The sequence below is a fragment of the Ovis canadensis genome, chromosome 2, assembly GCF_042477335.2.
Source record: "Ovis canadensis isolate MfBH-ARS-UI-01 breed Bighorn chromosome 2, ARS-UI_OviCan_v2, whole genome shotgun sequence".
NCBI lineage: Eukaryota > Metazoa > Chordata > Mammalia > Artiodactyla > Bovidae > Ovis > Ovis canadensis.
Window position 1 is genome coordinate 245965276 of NC_091246.1, and position 21044 is coordinate 245986319.

Sequence of the window (21044 nt, forward strand, 5' to 3'; positions counted from 1 at the left end):
TTGCCTGGTGCAGAACATTTTGTCAAAGATGCTTTGGCTATTTTTCTCAATATAAAAAGAAGTTTGTAAACAATAAAACCCCAAAAGAACATGGAGAAGACCAACACATTATATTTACACAAACTAGGCCACCTAGCAATCACCAAATCAGCTACTTGTGAAGTCCTACAAAGCCCAGACAAATATAATAACTAGAGGGGGCAGCAGCCGGGGGAGACAAGGATCAGACACACATCACCCAATGTGTTCTATTGCGTTTGCCCCGTGACAACACAGTGAGGTAGGTCTGCAGTGATCTCACAGCTTGTAAACGAACCCCCCGCCCCCACCGCCCTTTCTCCTTTAGCTGCCATGATACTAATCACTGCTGCAGCAGAGTAGGACCCTGGCTCTGGGAACCACAAAGAAGCCATTGCTGATGGTCTCTCCAGAAGCCAAGAAGGAAAAGCCCAGAATTGGTAAAGATCTTGTCCTTGCTTCACATATCCATCCCTGGGCAGCTCAAGATGGGTACAGTGGCTTTGTTCTTAAAAACCTCTCCTTACCAACTTCCATTTTTTATAAAAACACACACCCTGTTGTGCATGGTCGGCCTAGCCCAGTCAGATGAAGGATGGATGTGGTATATAAAGTGAGTCCTGTGCCCTAGGATTATAGATCTGGAACAGGAACCCTTTGTCACACATACACATGACCTTTGCCTAATCTTGGCTTCCCCTCTCTGCACTACTTACCTGGCCCAGCCTCTCCTAACCTCTCTGCACCACGTTTTCCTGTTCAGACCAATTTCCAATCTTTCAGTAGAAAGGAGACCAAGTCATGGGGCAACCCAGTTAAAACCTAGTCTCTCATGAAACGCTGAAGATGGAGGGGTTTCAAGAGGACACTATGGCAGAAGAGCCAGCTCTAATTGGCAAAAATGAGGTAGTTCAATAGGCTATACACTCCAAATAGTTGTTCTCTCTGATGATACAGCAACAAAAAGCATTCCTGCTGTGCAGACCCGGAGCTGCTGCTGACTTATCCCTGAGATTGCTCACTTACCTGAGAACACAGTGCAGGAATGAGGGCCTTAGATTAAAATACACAAAAATACAAACCCAGAATATTTATATTACGAAAAAAAAAAAAAAGTTAAAATGCACAAGATACGTCATTCGCACACAGCTAGTGCAGTTGGCATCCTGGAGAAAGTGGGACCCAAGGTTCAGTCACCCAAGGCAGCAAATAAATAAAATTGAGTTGGCCCAGAATGGGGTGAGAGTGAGCTTAGAAGGAGCAAGTCTGCAGCTGTTCCCTCAATCACCCCTTAACTTGTCATCATAACCCATTACTTGGGACAGTTCTTAGCATTCTGTCCCAAGAGGGGGTTATGAGAGAAGACGAGGAAAACCCTGCCGCCCCCACCGAGATGTTTCCTCCCATGGAATGTAGTGGCTTGTTGGTTGGGTCCATCAATCTGTTCTGTTCCTAATCTTTACACTCTGATATGGGAAATAATACTCCATATTCTTCTTTAAGAGTAAAACAACTTCCCTACCCAGGCCACTTTCAAAAGCTGGAGATTCTGGGGGTGGAGACTCAGATAAAGCATGCAGGGAAGGTTAACCCCCAAAGCCCTCATATGCATTTGGAAAGAGCTAATTGGAGTTTCTTTGCCTCACCCCTTCTTCCCACCAAGAGGGAAGAGGGGGTGATGCTGTGGACTCCAGCCTCAGATATATGGCAGTGCCAGCTGCCCCCTACCCACCCTGTCCCCACTTTCTCCACTCTGCCGATTGATGCCTGCTCCTCAAAGCTTTCTGATCACAAAAGGATAGCTCCCACCCACTGTGGCTTCAATTCTGGGCCTCTGGGAGCATGGCAGAGCTATGGATCTCTTCTTCCTCCTCCCGAAAGTAGGCTGGCTTTCCCTGGGAGCTGGGAGCTTGCTGGGCCTTCAGTGGGCACGAGGCTACCATATGGCTGATGCTCTGGCAGAAATGGCACTTCTTGGGCTGCGGTGGCAGTTTGCATTCCTTGGCATGATGGTCTAGACCTCCACAGTTGTAGCACCTAGCATCAAGCAAGATAGTAAAGTTGAGAGGAAGGTGTGAGAAGAGACCACAATATTTCCTCTGAGCGAGGACCCCTGGGCTCTGGTTTTAGCTGTTACTTTGGACCCACTTCCCTTCCTGGAGACCAATTTCCCCAGTTACAAAAGGGGTATATGACTAGATATCTCTGAGTCTTTTCCAGGCCTGTAATATCTAGATGGCAGCTTGAGATTCATGACAAATTGAAAATACCAAGAATGGAAATCCTGGACCTCAACTGAGAACTACCATACCCTTAAAATCAGTACCTCTCATTCATTAAAATAGAGAAGAAATTAAAGGGCCGGAATCTGTTTGCGCACAGAACTAAAATGAAAGAAACCAGTCATTTGGAGATGAGGTGAAGAAGCAACAGCTACAGATACACTTTCACATCCATGATCTCTTTAGTTCTAGGATAGCGTGTGAGGTTAGTATCACAATCCCCATTTAGCAATCAAAGCTAGAGCTCCCAGAACCTAATTACTTATCAAGTAGAAAAGTAGGTCATGAAGTACCCTCCATACATACCACCCTCTCTTTGCCTCCCACATCCAGATGTTGCCAGGGGCCACAGGCTTCACTTTAGCATCTGGTCCAACCAAGAAAGGAAGAGTGCTCATCATCCCTACCAACCCACAGAAGCTGCCTTCCAGTCCATACCTGTCTCCCTTTGATCTGCGTTTCTGCACATTCTTCCCTTTGGGCCGCCTTTCACTCCCAATACAGAACACCCCACCAGGGCCGGTGACTCGGATAGATTCCAGGCCCTTGGCGGACTTCTTAAAGGTGAACTCCACAGCCTCCCCCTCCTTCAGGCTCCGGAAGCCCTCCATGTGCAGCTTACTCTGGGGGAGAGAAGCATGGTAGATTTTAATGTTAGTCTTCATTATTACACCCCAAACATCAAAACCTGCATACACATGTTCCTCTAAGGTTGGGAGAGTAAGGGTGTAACGTTTCCATTTTATTGGTAAAGACACTGTGATTGGAAGAGTCACCACCATTAAGAACAAGAAATCTATGTTCCATTAGGAACAATCACTATGTAAACAGATGCCATAGCATTTTTTGCAGCTATTCTCATTGAAGGTTCTCAATAAACTAGAACAGCAGAAAAAGATTGGTAAACATAGCATTTATAAGAAATCAACCAAGGTAAAATTGTAAAATATAAAGTAACAGGCCTATACACTTAAAAGATGTCAGTCATGAAAGACAAACCCCTACGAAGTAAAGACAGTGCCACACAGGGTTCTGATTGGCTCTTAGAACAGGAGAAAATATTAGAAGAACTGACAAAATTTGCACACGGAATGTAGGCAAATGTGTGAAGTTCCCTAATTTTGATCATTGTACTGAAGTTACCTAAGAGAATAGCCATATTTTAGGGAAAGAAAAATGCTGAAATATTGTAAAGGTAAAGATGCTTGAAATCTGTACAAGGAAAAAAAGAAAACAATAAAGCAAATAGGACAAAATGTTAACAATTGATGTATCTGGGTAAAGTTTATATGGCAGTTTTTCAAACTATTCTTCCAACCTTTCCCCCAGTTTGAAATTCTATCAAAACAATGTTACTGAAAGTTGAGGGGAAAAGATAGTATGACCCAAAGCAGACAGATCAGTGGATTAGAAGAGAAAATCTACTGGAAGATCCAAGAATAAGTGCAGAAATCAGCAGGTGAGGAAAATAATTCCATAAATAGTACTATTGAGAAACAAACCAGTTATCCACTAGAAAATGAAGCCAGAAATTTATAGTTCACATCATATGTATGCAAAATATTTTGGAAGAATTAAATATCTAAATTGATAATACTATAAAAAGTTACTATGCATCATTATGAAAGACTCAGAACAGAATAATTTACAGGAGGGCCTAGCACGGTACGTATATTCAATATCTCACTGGTTCAAAAAGAAACAAAAACAGACAACAAAAATACCATAAAGCCGTTCAAAAGAATGTAAAGTCCTTGCTTTGTTCACTGTTGCATTTTGACACCTAAATAATGCCTAGCACATTTTGGATGAATTAATGAACAAGATAGGTTTTAATTATATAACTTGGAAAGAGAATCAAATTTTTAAAGGAAGAAAAAGACTTCAAATACTGTGTGGAACGATCTCACTGAAACACTGCTTGTTTGAACCAAAATTTAAAAGAAAAAAGAAAAGGAGTTATTCAAACAGCTGAGTGGCAACAGCAGGGTCAGAAGAACCCAGAGTTCTGGGTTGGATAGCCCATTCCACCTGGCCATTTTCTGCATCAATAACACATTAGCGGAATGACAGCCTCTCCCAGACCCTGCACAAAACAGACTTCATTATAGACATCTTCCAAAATATCCAAAGAACATGTCAAATATGTCAACAAGGTGTAGTCCTTGTTGAAAATGTGGTTCAGAAGCAACAGGGATCACCATGTACCTAGTCCTGGCTTGAGGCCTTTTATGGCGTTGCTGGTGGGGATGGGGCAAGGTGGCTATTTCAAGCTGGGACTTAGATGAAACGTGCTCTTTTGCCAGATGGGATCCCCAATTTCTCAGTCACTTACATTTTTTTTTTAATTTGGATGGTACTGCTTAAGACAAAACTTCCATTGAGGTAATTAAGAGCCTAAGCTCAGGTGTCAGATACATCCTGGTTCATGAAATACTGATTCTACCAATTTCTGGCATTGTGTTTGATCTTGGTGAGTTACACACCTCTGGGTCTCAGATCTTTCAGACAATGGGATAACAGTAGCTATTTACCTAGAGTTTTAATGAAGATTAGGCAGGCAGGACATATGCTCAATAAATATCAATGAATGAAATATTCCAAAGGTTTGGTATCCTCTCCCTTCTTATTCTCACAGAACAGCCAGGGTTGTGATGACTCACTCCCTTCCCCCAATCTGAATGTGGAGGGTTAAAGCAGAACCTTAAAACATTTCAGAAGGGTGAAAATTCTTTCCTCCTCCCAGTTGCATAACCACCGCCCTGAATTTGATGTTAAATCTGACGTGTCTCTTATTGAGCTAGGACAAGCCAGTGAGTCAGGAGATGCTGGAGGATCCAGACCAAGAGCATTCTTGACCCAGGTAAACTCAGCTTCTCCCATTTGCCTAGTGGGCTCTTAGGGTGGAACACTCCCAGTTCTCTCTGTGATTCAGCAGATAGATAAGTGATTAAGAGCAAAGGTTTAGAGTCCTACAGCCTATCCCCGCTTTCTGTGTTAGCCTACAAAATGGAGCAGATACTAATTTTATGGTGGTGCTGTGAGGTTTTATGCATGAAAAGTAGTTAACACATTGCCTGCCACATATAAATCCCAAGTGGCAATTATCACCAACCTTTTCAGACAGGATGAGGGCGGGGTAACAGTGAGAAAGAAGTGTCAAAAGACCCAGCATTTTAACCCTAGTTTTTATCGCTAACTAGCAGTGGAAACTCAGAAAAATATCCCCTCTGAGCTCCAGTTTACTGAGCACTGCAATCTTCTACATCTACACCTTTCAAGGCTTACTGTGAGAATCAGAGGATAATATAAATGGGGACATTTGACATCGACTAGTCCTCTTAGTTGACCTACTCTATCACTGGAGGATTTGAGGTCAGCTTAAGACCATCTTTTCCTTTGAAAAGATAAAGGGGAAAAAAAAAAATCCCTGTGGGCACCTCACCATAATCAGCCAAGATTTAGACTGGTGGTCTCAGGGGTGGCTGCCTTGGCCCCCCTACCCCACGCCTTTCTAAAACACATAGTTTGAATTCTTCTCTTATCAGATAGGTAATCAGCGTGCAGCCCCACTGAGCCTGCCTCACAGGGTCTGCATCAGAAAGGAGCCTGAAATTCTTGCTACCACCCCCCACCCCATCAACCACACACAAAGCAGGGCCTGAGCCCCGCCCCGCCCTCCATCCCCTCCAAAAAAGAAAAGACCTGGGCGGGGGAGGGGCAAGGCCTGAGCTCCCCCAATAGAGCCCTGCTCCGGGAAACAAAGAGCTGACACTGCTTGGTTCTGGTGTCAGATTCCTGGAGTTCCAGAGGATGCAGATTCCCCCTTGACCCCCCCATCACACATTTACCACACTCACCAGTTCCTTCCTTCCTCTCCATGCAGGGGGTTATGGTCACGGTGAGAGCAATGGACACAGACACCTTTCTTCCCTGGTCAAGCTTGCTGGCCAGCCAAAGCCACCACCTGCAGCCATCTTTCCTTCTGGCCCACACTCCCACCCTTCCAGGGCCTCCAGTCAAACCTTTTCTTTCTTTTTTTTTTTTTTTACTGAGGGGACCAATTAGGGTTCTTTATTCAGATAAATTATATTTTAGGTGGGAGGGCTGCCGCTGTCCCATCTTCCTTTTTCCCTTGTCTGTGCAAGGTAGGAGTGTGGGTAGCCTGCAGTGGGGGCGAGGGGAAGACGGTATTTAATTAGACAGAAAACAGCTATAAGAGGCATTTTTCTTTTGGATGGCAGGGAAGCATGGGCCAGATACAGCACTAAGGCCTTCTGCACCCCCGGTACCTCACTGCTGCCTTCGTAAGTCACAGAGAGAAGGGACCTTAGGGGTCACTCAGGGAATGCAGAGTTAGAAAACTCACAGCTCTGTGAAATTTGGATAAATAAGCTCTGGTTCTATAATTATCTATAATTGATCAAAGCTTGGGTTTATGGTTTTTCTGCAATATCCAGGGCCATTCTGGCTCAAGACTACCTAGAGTATGGTAGGTGCTCAATTCTAGGTGCTTAGCAGTGCACAAACATTTGCAGAAAGAAATCTAAGTTCTCTACTGTCCAAAATGACTAATATCTACTGATGCTTACTATAGGCTAAGCAGTTTTAAGCATGTCATATGCTATAACACATGTGACCTACACACCAAGCTTTTTATCATGCCCCCTGCTGAATTCATACAGCTGTATACAGTCAACAAAAACAAGACCAGGAGCTGACTGTGGCTCAGATCATGAACTCCTTATTGGCAAATTCAGACTTAAATTGAAGAAAGTAGGGAAAACCACTAGACCATTCAGGTATGACCTAAATCAAATCCCTTATGATTATACAGTGGAAGTGAGAAATAGATTTAAGGGACTAGATCTGATAGATAGAGTGCTTGATGAACTATGGACAGAGGTTCCTGACATTGTACAGGAGACAGGGATCAAGACCATCCCCATGGAAAAGAAATGCAAAAAAAGCAAAATGGGTATCTGAGGAGGCCTTACAAATAGCTGTGAAAAGAAGAGAAGCGAAAAGCAAAGGAGAAAATACATAAGCATCTGAATGCAAAGTGCCAAAGAATATCAAGAAGAGATAAGAAATCCTTCCTCAGTGATCAATGGAAAGAAATAGAGGAAAACAACAGAATGGGAAAGACTAGAGATCTCTTCAAGAAAATTACAGATACCAAGGGAACATTTCATGCAAAGATGGGCTCGATAAAGGACAGAAATGGTATGGACCTAACAGAAGCAGAAGATATTAAGAAGAGGTGGCAAGAATACATGGAAGAACTGTACAAAAAAGATCTTCACGACCCAGATAATCACGATGGTGTGATCACTCACCAGACATCCTGGAATGTGAAGTCAAGTGGGTCGTAGAAAGCATCACTACGAACAAAGCTAGTGGAGGTGATGGCATTCCAGTTGAGCTATTTCAAATCCTCAAAGATGATGCTGTGAAAGTGCTGCCCTCAATATGCCAGCAAATTTGGAAAACTCAGCAGTGGCCAGGACTGGAAAAGGTCAGTTTTCATTCCAATTCCAAAGAAAGGCAATGCCAAAGAATGCTCATACTACCGCACAACTGCACTCATCTCACACGCTAGTAAAGTAATGCTCAAAATTCTCCAAGCCAGGCTTCAGCAATACGTGAACCGTGAACTTCCAGATGTTCAAGCTGGTTTTAGAAAAGGCAGAGGAACCAGAGATCAAATTGCCAACATCCACTGGATCATCGAAAAAGCAAGAAAGTTCCAGAAAAACATCCATTTCTGCTTCATTGACTATGCCAAAGCCTTTGACTGTGTGGATCACAATAAACTGTGGAAAATTCTGAAAGAGATAGGAATACCAGACCATCTGACCTGCCTCTTGAGAAATCTGTATGCAGGTCACGAAGCAACAGTTAGAAATGGACATGGAACAACAGACTGGTTCCAAATAGGAAAAGGAGTATGTCAAGGCTGTCTATTGTCACCCTGCTTATTTAACTTCTATGCAGAGTACATCATGAGAAACGCTGGGCTGGAAGAAGCACAAGCTGGAATCAAGATTGCCGGGAGAAATATCAATAACCTCAGATATGCAGATGACAGCACCCTTAGGGCAGAAAGTGAAGAAGAACTAAAGAGCCTCCTGATGAAAGTGAAAGAGGAGAGTGAAAAAGTTGTCTTAAAGCTCAACATTCAGAAAACAAAGATCATGGCATCTGGTCCTATCACTTCATGGCAAATAGATGGGGAAACAGTGGAAACAGTGTCAGACTTCATTTTTTTGGACTCCAAAATCACTGCAGATGGCGACTGCAGCCATGAAATGAAAAGACGCTTGCTCCTTGGAAGGAAAGTTATGACCAACCTAGATAGCATATTGAATAGCAGAGACATTACTTTGCCAACAAAGGTCCGTCTAGACAAGGCTATGGTTTTTCCAGTGGTCATGTATAGATGTGAGAGTTGGACTGTGAAGAAAGCTGAGCGCCGAAGAATTGATGCTTCTGAACTGCGGTGTTGGAGAAGACTCTTGAGAGTCCCTTGGACTGCAAGGAGATCCAACCAGTCCATTCTGAAGGAGGTCAGCTCTGGGATTTCTTTGGAAGGAATGATGCTAAGGCTGAAACTCCAGTACTCTGAAGAGTTGACTCATTGGGAAAGACTCTGATGCTGGGAGGGATTGGGGGCAGGAGGAGAAGGGGACAACAGAGGATGAGATGGCTGGATGGCATCACCGACTCGATGGACGTGAGTCTGAGTGAACTCCGGGAGTTGGTGATGGACAGGGAGGCCTGGCGTGCTGCGATTCATGGGGTCGCAAAGAGTCGGACACGACTGAGTGACTGAACTGAACTGAACTGCTGAATTCATGGAGGCAGAGGGGTTAAGCACCCTGCCCAAACTTATAGTGTGAAAGCCCTGAGCTGACTTCGTATTTAGTGCTCTGCAATATAATGCAAGGCGCATAGACATTTTAAGACCTTCTAAGAGCCACATTGAAAAAGTAAAAAGCAATTTAATTTTAATGAGTTAGTCCTGAGGTGTCCTCATAGTTCAACCCAAACCTCATTCCTAAAGGCAGGGTTTGGTAGGAGGTAGGAAACCAATGGGTTCTATCAGAAGCAGTTTATTTTGTCAGAGAGAATGGGGAAAGAGATCTACCCAGAACCAAAGGCTGCCAGCATACACTCTTTACGTCCCTTTGGCTCTGACATAGCCAGGACCACCTGTTCCTGCCTGGAGTTCTCCACCAGATGGTGCTGCTCATCAGCCTGTCTGCACCCAGGTAGCAGGAGGGAGACTGGAGCAGAAGAGGGGAAGGAGCCGCACAGTGGTCTCAACTCTGCACCTAAGAATTCACCTAGAGTGATCTTCCCAGCTCCTTGGGACGGGCATCTTCTCTGTGATCCTGAGGAAGATGGAGTTACAAGGGGACTGAACTCTGATGAGGATCCAACCCAGGGTAGGTCCTGATAAAGATGGGGCTGTTCCCTCCCCACCACTCCCACTCAGCCACTCAAGAAGTGAAGAAAAGATCCTGGAGTTTTTAACCAGAAGCCCAGCTGTTCTGCTCTGTTGACAAAAGCCATTTACTCTCTATACCGGTCTGAACTAAAGAACTCTAAGCTGAGTCTATACTAATTGCATACTACCCTGGAAAGTTTTCTTCTCCTCCTTCACCTCCTCTGACCTTCCAGATTTAACACTGATAGTAGTTGCTATTCTTACCTGCAGGAAGAAGGGAGGGGTGATGTGCCTCAGGCTATTTCTCAAACAAAAAAAAACCCCAGCGAGGAATTCCCACAGGCTGGGGAGTATGATAGTTTTGATAGTTGGATTAGGAATGTTCCAGCAACAACCTTGCCCTGGACAAAATCACTTAATGGCAAGTAGTGCCACTAACCACAAGCTTTGCTCTGGATGGTGGCACAGCCTTTACTTGGAACACTTCTAGAAAGTATGTCTCTTCACTAACAGAAGGACTCAAGATCTCATAATGCTCAAATTAACTCACATGCTTTTCTATAACTTCCTGAAAAAATCCACTCATTTAAAAAATCCTTTCTAGAGTGAATGAACATGAAGTTGCTCAGTCACGTCTGACTTCTCGACCCCATGGAGTGTAGCCTGCCAGGCTCCTCTGTCCATGGGGATCCTCCAGGCAAGAATACTGGAGTGGGTTGCCATTTCCTTCTCCAGGAGATCCTCTCGACCCAGAGATCAAACTTGGGTCTCCCGCATTGTAGGCAGACTCTATCCTCTACGCCACCAGGGAAGATACTCTGGAGGACTGGGAGGAAAACAAAACGCTTTCCTTTCCTGATGGTCCAGTGCTTAAGACTCCTCACTTCTACTGTAAGGAATTTGGATTCGATCCCTGGTCAGGGAACTAAGATCCTTCATGCTTCATGGCCTAATTAATTAATTAAAAATAAAATAATAACCTTTTAAAAATTCCCTATTAAGATGGAAAAGAAATAACTAATGAATGACCCTTCAACCCATGGCTTCCATATCCTCTCTGGAGCTGTGATCAGCTGGAGTGGATCAGCTGTGATCCACTATCACTCCACAAATTTTCATGGTGTTTTTACTGAGTGCCAAGCCCTCTTCAGGCCCTGGTCTGGAAAGACAGCAACTACCAGTTCACATTCCCTCCCTGTCTCCAAGCTTTTGGTCTGGAGGAAGACCTGCTGACAAGGACCCCCAACTGTGAGTGCACTCTTGATTTCTCAGGGGCCCCTTCGTTCCTCCTACTCAAATCTTCAGCCCACCAAGTGCATACTAGAAAACTAACCAGACTACTAGCCCCTCTTTTCAAAGAGTTCAGGTTAGAGGAAGAGTTAAGACAGGTACATCAATATCTAAACATAAGGAGGGTAATCAGAGGCACTAGTAAGGTTATAAACCGGGTAGGAAAGATCCCTTTACATTCTCCCTGCCCCCAAACCCGAGTCTTAATCTAGACCGGACTGAAGTTGCTCTCACCAACCCCACTCATCCTTTTCAGAGAAAGCAGGCCACGTGGCATCAGCAGTTTCTTGGTACTGGAAAACTTCTCTTAACCCAAACTTGGTGCCTCGGTCAAATTTGGGCTCTTTTGCCTCCATGTTTAACCAGAAAGCTATTTTAAACAGATTTGAGTTCCTAAGAGCTGTGGGAGAAAACAGTGGACCTTTTCCTGATTTTCAACTTTTGCACATCTCGGGGGGTTGGGAGTTGAGCCACAGGAAACAGGAGGTTTCTGTTAAAAGGGCCAAACTTTTTAAATGGCCATGGAGAGTTGAGAATTCTTAGTCCTTCTCAGGCAACCAGGAGACAGTAGTTAGCTCTTTCTTGCTCCACTTTTTGATGTATTAACTGTTTCTCAACTGGGGGTGAGTTTGCCTCCGGGGGCGGGGGATGCATTTGGCAATGTCTGGAGACATTTTTGGTTGTCACGACTGAGGGATGCCCAGAATGAGAAGTTATCCTGCTTGATATATGTCAGTAGTGCAGAGACTGAGAAACCTGGATTTAAGGGTGAGCTAGCTGCCATTATGATGATTCTTAAATTCCCCCCAAATGCGGGGACAGCAAGAGAGTTCTAGCTTAAAACCTGTGGCTGAGTACCAGGGTTGGTACAGAAGTCTTCTCGGTTTATGGGTTTAACTTATTTTTTTAAAGTCTAATGGTAGGTTTTCTTTCCCACGTATCCACCCCTACTGGGCACTGAGAGTTGGACAGGGAGCATAAGAACAGTGACTAGTGTGCTGGGAACCAAATAGGCCCAACTTTGGAAATGTCTAATTGTGTCCCCCCTCCCCCCATTTCCTTAGGAAAGGGGCTCCTTGATCCCCTCCCCTAGCAGATGTTATCTTAGGACAGTTATCCTGCCCACCACCCACACCACCAGGTCCAAGGTACCCACCACCAGCAGCCAAAGGGGAAGTTTCACTGTTAAAGACAAATGTCTTACTTTCTCTCCATTTGGGAACACTCTCCTGCCCTGGGAAAACTTCTGAGGATTGATCTGCATCCACCTAATTCCTCTACATTAGCTCCTCAGGGAGATATTTCAGATTTCTCAAATGCAGGACTGGAATCACTAGTTTAAGTGTTACGGTAGGGTTTCAGGATCAACCTAAGCCCCAGCAGTGTGAAGACAGAGCTACCAGGTATAAAGTTCAGGGAATTTCCACCGTTGTCCTCTGTGGCTGTTAGCAGGGGGTGTTAGGGAGACAATTCTTGATTCCTTATCCCAGCTCAACTCCTCCTGATAACTTATTCAACTGTGGAATGTCCCTGGACATCCCAAGACCCCAAGTCCAGGTTATCTCCCAGCAAACCCATCTGAAACAGCATAGTGTGGGCTCCACTCCCCAAATCTGAAGGCTAGTCCCCATTTTCTTTTATGCCATCCCATATTTCCCAACTGCTTTTGATCCTTTATAAAGGTTAAGTGGGCTGAGGCACAGATCCATTTGCTCAGGAAAACCTTCTTTGGGAGTTGGATATCACCAAAGAAGCTCAGAGGGACTACCTTCCCCTCCATCTTTCCCTATGTGGCAGCCTTTGGAAGGGAGGCAAGAAAATGTTGGGTCTGACTCTTTCATTCCAAGCTTTCCAAAGTTGGGGAAGATGTCCAGTTGTCTCCAGACAGGGAGAGATTTTAATCTCTTTGTGATCAGATAAATGGGGAGCTGGCCACCCTGCTGAGGAGGGCCATTCAAAGCTGGTTCCTGTAATAAAGTGATTTAATAGATCTAAAGAGGCCAATTCCCTTCTTTCGCCCACAATTACTTCCTGTGGGTTATCATTCACATATGTAAATGAGACAGGAAGTGGGGCTAGCCACCAGCCAGAATTAGTTGTAGGAAGGGAAGGGGGTAAAGCTGGGGGTGGCCGAAGCAGGGGAAGCCAGGGGGCAGCCAAGCATTCTGCAGCTGACCCTTCTGGCAGATGTTCTAGGAGCCCGGTGATCCCAGCGTTAACTGGTGGATCCCCATCTCCTTGCGTCCTCTCTCTCCCATGTTTCCCCATTCCGCGTCCTCACTGAGGGCCATGTGGGGACTTCCCCGCTGTTTCCCTCCAAACAGTCTACCCAGCATCTCCCTCTCCACCCCTCCCCCTCCAGAATACCATCCCTCAGGCTCCAACCCTTAATCCCCACATCCTCCTTTCCCCTCCCCCACTGCTCCTAAAGCCAACCTCCCCAAAGTAACCCCTCCATGCCCGGCCTGGGTGTCAACCTCCTGGGTCTGAGATTAGCAATTTCTTCTCAGGTCCAGCCCCAAACCTCCAAAGATGGAGGGAGCGCAAGCAACAACTTCCTCTACATAGTGGTTATGCGAGGCTTCCAAGATACTCGGGAAGGGGTGGCCAGGGGAAGACGAAGTCTCTGGTTCCTTGTTTGAGGCTGGGAATGTTAGGACGGCAATCAATGGCTATCTAGGGCCATAAATGCCAAGCTGAGGAGAATAGGTCCTGAGGCTAGCCTTTCTCCACCCCCTGCCCTGCGACACTGAATTTCACCCCCCCAACCCCCGCCCCTGTGCTGCCTTGCTTTAACTGAGAACTTGGGGTTGCGACCTAACTCCCTCCCCGGCTGGCTCAGGAGTCGAAGACCGGCCTCGTTGCCTTTTCTTTCCTAATAGGAAATAGTAAGAGCCCCGCTAGTGATCCATGTGCCTGACACTGTGCTCTTGCGGAACTTCCAAGCCCCCCAAATAGATCCTTCAAGGATCTACCAAACCCACCCAGAACCCCAGGGCCTGGTGACCGCCTGGGTGTGAGGACCCGGCAGACTTCTCGGCTTTCCGCCGTTGGGTCCCGAAGCCGTTTTCCTCCCTTCCTTCAGGCCGGGACCTCCATTCACAAGATACTGAAACGCGCGGGCGCTCAGGACTCTGCTCTGACCGGGCATGTGCTTCCCTGGCCGGCCCGCTCGCCCTCCCCCCACTGGCAAGCACAATACAACCTTAGTTCTGCCACATGGGATCACCTCCCTGCCCCCTGCCCCCTGCCCAGGGGAAAGAGGTAACAGACACGTGGTAAACCAGAGGGGTTCCCGGAAGGGGGTGGGGGTGTTAATCATCGGCTCTTCCCCCGCTCTCGTCCCGTTGGAGTTAATAGGGACTCAGAACTGGGGTTCCTCGGCAAAGACGGGAACGCACAATGAAGGCCCTGGATCTCCCCTCAATCCCAACAGCCGAGTCCGTCCGCCCACCCTCGGATACGCGCGCCAACATCCCGTTCCTGCGGCAAAGTTACCAAAATCGCTCTCACCTGGTGCACAAAGACATCCACCGGGGGGTCGAGCGCGACCCCTGCGCGGGCGGTCATGGACAGGAAGCCGAACCCCATGCGCACGTTGAACCACTTACAGATGCCGGCACCGTGCAGCAGCTGCGGCTCCTCCGCCGCGCGGGCCGCGTCCTCCGGCGCCTCCTCCGGCGCTTCCTCCGGCGCCTTAGCGCAGCCACCTGGAGATTGGGAAGGCGCTCAGCTGGGGGGCCACGGAATTGGAGGACCCCCAGCAGAGAGCCGGCAAGGAGACCCGAGGGTCCAGCCCGAGGCTGGACAACCAGGAGGCTGCAGCTACCGAGCAGCCGGCGAGAAAATACCTGTCCCGGCCGCCTCCCGCGCTCCCCCAGCTTAAACTGAGGCCAGCGGTGCCCCGAAAGTTTTGCTTTTCTTTCCACAACACGTTGCCCGGGGACATGCGGCCAGACAGGCCCCTCCTCTTCTCTCCCCCCGCCCCCGGACCTTCAGCTTGCTCGCCACTGGGACACCAGGGTTCCTGGCTCCAGAGATGGCCCCCAGAAGCAGGAGGCCGCACAGACTTGGAGTCCTTGGGCTAGCCTGGGGGACACTTCACCACCTCTCTTTCATGTGGCTTCGGGGCGCCCCTGTCGCCTAAGGTGTCCCTAGTAAGTCCCGAGGTCGAACCTGCGAACTGCTGGTTTGACACAGAGCCCATGGTAGTCTGCTGAGCCCGCGGCCCCGGGCCCTCGCTTGGGCGGCTGCTGGCCCCAGAGAAGTCCGGAGGCAAAGGGGTGGCTCGGGGAAGAGGCAGCTACATCTTCCCCAGCACAATAGCGGTGGGAGGGCCCACGGCTTTTCAAAGGCTCCCAAATTCTAAAAGACAATGACCCAACCCCCCGCGGGCAGCCCCCCTCCCCTCCCTTCCCCTCCCCTCCATCGCCTTTCCCCTCCTTTTCCCTCCGGCTCCAGCTCTGGCCCTCCCCCACCACGGCGGTCTCTGACACCTCTGGGGTGTCCCTTCTCAGAACCTAGAGGTTTGACACCCCCTCCCCACACGCACATCTGGAGATTGGGGCCGTCAACCCTTCAAGTCTTGAGTACCCGGGAATTTGGGATCCTGCACTTTAAGAACTAGGCGGGGGTCCCCAAAGCAGCATACAGGTGGGGGGCATATGGCGGGGGGGTGCAGTTTTAAAGCCACGTGACTGCTCACACACGCGCACACACACACACACACACACTTATACACCACCTCCACCCCCCGTGCAGATAATTATACATTCCAGAGAGTTGGGGGGGAGGGAGGTGTGAGCCTGGCAGCGCTGGCCAATCAGAGACACAAACCACCTGTCAAGGGAGAAATGGATGAGCCCTCCCCCTCCCCCAGCCCTGGAGCGCCCCTCCCCCTCCCTTCCCCTTCAGGCCTCAGAGCTGACCCGGCAGCTCGGCGCTGACCCGCTCTCGCCCCCCACCCCCGTGTGCTTAGATAGACCTGGAGTTCAGGACACTGGGAAGCTGGATGGGGAAGCAGGGGGAGGTGGGAGACCCAGCGGGGCCGATCTCCACTGCTGACCTAGGCGCAGCCTCTCTAAGTCTGTCTCTGAATGTCTCTGAGTTTCCCACCGAGTTTCTCTGGATCCCTCAAAGCACTCCCAATTGATTCCGTGTAAAGAATTCTTCCTCATTTCCTTCCAAATCTGTCTAAAATCTGACCCACGTGGAGTTTCCCAAGAGAACATAAGAAGGAACCGAAAGAGGCTTAAAGTGTGTTTCTCTCTCCACCAGCTGACCTCACCCTGCCCCCTTGACCATCCCATCCTCATCCGTGGTTGGGATCCAGACACTTTTAGGTTCCCAGGCGCTCCTCGCTTCAGAGTCCTGTCCTAAGGGCGCTCCCTTCCCCACAGTGAGGTTGGTGGGGGATCTGGAGTAGGGACTCTCCTCTTTTGAAGAGTTAGCCTCCCCTGGTAAGAGAGAAAGAGGGTTGGCCAGGGGGGTGGCTAGTGCCCCGGTCGGAGATGGACAATGGCCCGGGGCTCAGTGCACGGCCCTGGCCCTGCCCCTTCACTTCCGGTGCTCAGTTCAAACTGGACAATGCCAGCTCCGGCCAGTTCCCCTCCCCCACTGCTACAACCCATTTAAAGGGACAGAGCCTGCTTTCGGGGGCATCCGCTCACTGGGAATTCAGTCGTCTCCACTAAGTGTGCAGAACCTCTCGTGCTCCTGCGCCCGCCCGTGTGTGTGTGTGTGTGTGTGTGTGTGTGCGCGCGCGCGCTTATGAAATTGAGAAATAGAGAACAGGGATGAGTGGGAGTAGGAAAAGGGAAGATGAAGGGGAGAGCAAGGGGCTGTTGAGAGATTATTTCTCTCTCCTGTCAAGAGTGCTCTCCGAGGGACTAAAACTTCAGTGTAAGAAATGGGGGGTAGGAAGTTGGAAGAAAAAGGACAACTGTGGCCCTCAGCCTAAAAAATACAAATTATTAAGAATACCACTAACAATGCGACAGTCCCAACTGAGGACTCTAATTTAGATCTTCCCAGAGTCGTGCAAGTACATCAGCCAAAACCGTTTTTTATTTACATAATCCTCCCCATCTAAGTCTTATCTCCTCCCCTTACTAGAGCCCTTAAAATGTACCCACTCTCAGTATCTCTCTTCCCAAGATTCAGGAGCAGGTGACTAAGGTCTGGCTGAAGAAAAGAGGGGACAAGAGAATTTAGCGCTCTGCTTTCCCTTGGTCTGCTTTCAAGTGAGACGTTCCAGGCAGGCTCTACTAGCTTCACTGTCCAGGGTCCTGAGGGCGTCTGGAGCTCTGTCCACGGTGCTGAATAAAGACCCGCTCTCCTGGTTCCCAGCTCCCAGTTTTGAGAATGCCTTCTTGAGTTCTCACCTCCACGCTCTTCTCAGAAAACCTGGTTCTTCTTAAACCGCCCCCACCAGCTCAGAGACTCTGACACATTGGAGACGAATGAACAGACTTTCTTGCACTCTAAAGAGAGGGCATTTCCAGCCATACATGATGCTGTGAGAGTAGTGTAAGTATCTCAAGCTCCTCTTCAGAAAAATGGTGCATGTGGCCACAGAGTGAAGAAAGAGGAGATAATATTTTTAAATTCACATAAAATAAGACTAGAGAGACTAATCTTTTTTTAATATTATTTCTCTAATTAACACCAGTTATGGGGCTTCCCTGGTGGCTCAGTGGTTAAAGCGTCTGCCTGGAATGCTGGAAACCCAGGTTCGACCCCTGGGTCGGGAAGATCCCCTGGAGAAGGAAATGGCAACCCACTCCAGTACTCTTGCCTGGAGAATCCCATGGAGGGAGGAGTCTGGTAGGCTACAGTCCATGGGGTCGCGAAGAATCGGACACGACTGAGCGACTTCACTTTCACTTTCACTTTCATAGGAACGCAGGCATTGGAATCTACGTTCGAACATCTATTTATAGCTCTGAAAGCTATATGCTTTCTATGCCTCGGTTTCCTCCTCTGCCCGATGGAGATAATGAAGATTTAACTCTCAGAGTTATCATGAGGATAAAGGTAGATTATGTAAGTAAAGCTCTTAAAAGTGTCTAACATATAGTTAGCCATTAACAATGTAAATTATTACTATTATTATTACAGCTATTATGCACGTTTGTCTCTTTGTCCTATAACCTGGTGGATCATTTGATCCTTGAGGACTTGAACCATTTCTGTGTTTTCTTTCTGCACCTTCTCGCACGTCCTTACCAGTACTTAGCACAATGGCCGGCCCACAGAAGACATCCAGAGAGACTTCCTGAGAGACTTCCTGAGAGACTTCCTGAGAGACTTCCCTGGTGGTCCAGTGGTTAAGACTCAGCCTTCTAATGCAGGGGTTGTGGGTTTGATCCCTAATCAGGGAACTGAGATCTCACAAGCTGCATGGTGTGGCCAAAAATTAAAAATAAATAAATCTTTAAAAAGAAGAGTTTCCTAAATAAGGTTTTAAAATTTATTTTGATTGAAGTATAGTTGAATTACAACATTGTGTTAGTTATTGTCATACAGCAAAGTGACTCAGTTATACATATATGTGCATTCTTTTTCATAGTCTTTTCATTATGGTTTGTCACAGGATATTGAATATAGTTCCCTGTTCTAAACAGTAGGACTTTGTTGTTTATCCATTTTATATATACCAGTCTGAATAGTTTTTTAAATTTTATTTATTTTTTAATTGAAGGATAACTGCTTTACAGATTTTTTTTGTTTGTTTTCTGCCAAATATCAACATGAATCAGCCACAGATATACCTATGTCCCCTCCCTCTTGATGAATAGGTTTTGACTGAAATGATGAATATTATTACAATAGTCATAATACTTATTCTTCTAGGCTGCCTCTCTCAAGTCTAAGCAATTTAAACCCAGGAAGAGTCAGGACTTCATGAAGTTGCATATGTAGAGGCAAAGGATGCTTTAGGAAGGGACACGTGGCTCCCAACATAAATGACTCCTCATCTCCATTGGGTTGTTTCCACATGGGAGATGGAGGCTCCTGACTAAACATTCTTCCTTTCTTGGGTCCCCATCTCAGTGAAAACTTCTTAGGTAGCTACTATGAAGGAAATGGCAACCCGCTCCAGTATTTTTGCCTGGAGAATCCCAGGGACAGAGGAGCCTATTGGGCTGCCGTCTATGGGGTTGCACAGAGTCAGACATGACTGACTGCGACTTAGCAGCTTAGCAGCATGATCCAGGCATTGTGCTAGCTCATACATTTGGTGGAGGAACTGGATACATAATATGTACCAAGTAGTATAATGACCAAAAATGTATCCCCAAAAGTAAAGAACAAACATTTCTTACTATCCAAGAAGTTATAGTGTAGTGTCTAGTATCAACACAAAGAGCATGCATGCATGCTTAGTCACTTCAGTTGTGTCCAACTCTCTGTGACCCTATGAACAATGACCTGCCAGGATCCTCTGTCCATGAGATTCTCCAGGCAAGAATGCTGGAGTGGGTTGCCATTTCCTTCTCCAAACTCCTTTCCTAACACTACCTGAAAGATCTAGAAGGAACACATCTGAATCAGGGCTGTAGATAAAAAGGTGTTATAAGAAAACCTGGAGTCTAGAGAGATTCTCAGCTCTCAGTCTATGCTGTGCTGGAGAAAACAGAAGCAGAAGATACCACCTGCTTAACAGTTTAGTGTCAGCCAAGGTGGGTGCGGGGTCACCCACCTTCATCTACCACTCAGCATCAGCTCCCAAACACAAGGAGCATCTCTCCTTTAAAGTACCTTGCTAAGTTCCTCTTGTGTAGACTCATATCTCCATAAAAGGAAGAGTTGAAAGAGGTCTTAGTAATAATAGTAACGTATCACCATTAAGTATATATATGTATATCTATAGCTATTGAGCACTTCCTCCATGGCAGGTGGTGTTGTGTGATGCGATAGATAACACAAACAAAAATCCCACCTTTGTGGGGCTTATATTCTGATAGGTAAAACAGCTATTATTTATCCAGGCACTTTTCTTATCTCATTCAAGCCTGTCAATAACTCTATGTAATAAGTATTAATATTGCCACCTTACAGGAGAGGAAACAAGCCTAATGAATCAATTTAGCTTGGGTAATGTAACTCAGCTAATACTTGGCAGAGGCAGATTTGAACCCATACATTTGATTCCAAAGTTCACATTCGTTCCACAGTCCCAGTATATGGTTATCATGACTGGTACTGTCCCCATTTTACCAATGAGAAACAAGCTATGTGCAAACAAAAAGGCTGTAAGGAAAGACTGTATATTCAATATAATCAGTAAATAGAACCCAAGCTTGTGATTCTTCTTCCCTGGACCAGAGCTGTAGTCTGTCGTTTATTGATTACCCTCCCCCAAACTCATTGACCGTCTAAATCAAAGAGCTGAACAGAGCCAAAACAGCTCCTCTTTTGGGCAATCGTCCACATCCAGTTTGCATTTCTAAAGTGTTTTGAGAACCCTGTGGTGGGGTCCGGGGTGGCTGGCGTTAAAACCTTGATGCTAATATGAGTGATGGTGTGCATTTGAGAAAAGTATTTTCCACAATGTGTCCCTCAGGATACTAGTTCCATAGGATGATTAATACACCTTACCATTTTTTAAAGGTCTTTATAGTGAAATCATCTGGAAAATGATATGTTAACTAGGCTTCCTATATAGGACTTTGTATAGCTTTTAGTCGGAGAAGGCAACGGCACCCCACTCCAGTCCTCTTCCCTGGAGAATCCCATGGACGGAGGAGCCTGGTAGGCTGCAGTCCATGGGGTCGCTAAGAGTTGGACACAACTGAGCGACTTCATTTTGACTTTTCACTTTCATGCATCGGAGAAGGAAATGACAACCCACTCCAGTGTTCTTGCCTGGAGAATCCCAGGGACGGGGGAGTCGTCTACGGGGTCGCACAGAGTCGGACACGACTGAAACGACTTAGCAGCAGCGGCAGCAGCAGCATAGCTTTTAGTACGGTAATATGCTCTGTGATTCATGAGGA

The 21044-nt window shown here is 46.9% G+C and overlaps 1 protein-coding gene and 1 non-coding gene across 2 annotated transcripts; one reads left to right on the forward strand and one right to left on the reverse strand.

Moving 5' to 3' along the window:
• Window positions 1–1759: 1759 nt before the first annotated feature.
• Window positions 1760–15322, reverse strand: LIN28A (lin-28 homolog A). Its single transcript, XM_069579497.1, has 4 exons — window positions 15220–15322; window positions 14557–14753; window positions 2739–2923; window positions 1760–2055 (listed from the first exon to the last, which is right to left on the reverse strand). Exons 1-4 carry the CDS (start codon window positions 15248–15250, stop codon window positions 1839–1841), a joined length of 630 nt encoding a protein of 209 aa, XP_069435598.1. The 5' UTR covers window positions 15251–15322; the 3' UTR covers window positions 1760–1838.
• A 2401-nt stretch (window positions 15323–17723) lies between these two features.
• On the forward strand, window positions 17724–17795 carry TRNAS-GGA (transfer RNA serine (anticodon GGA)). The gene has a single exon. It is a non-coding gene; the product is annotated as a tRNA-Ser (tRNA).
• The last annotated feature ends 3249 nt before the right edge of the window (window positions 17796–21044 follow it).

Bases quoted from the DNA above. Each gene is read 5' to 3' on its own strand.
- LIN28A (XM_069579497.1), bottom strand. From the start codon at position 15,250: ATGGGCTCTGTGTCAAACCAGCAGTTCGCAG. The intron at 14,754-15,219 runs GTTCGACCTCGG...CCCAATCTCCAG, and splicing joins GTCAAACCAGCAGTTCGCAG to GTGGCTGCGCTAAGGCGCCG. The intron at 2,924-14,556 runs GTGAGAGCGATT...TCTCTCCCCCAG, and splicing joins TGGATGTCTTTGTGCACCAG to AGTAAGCTGCACATGGAGGG.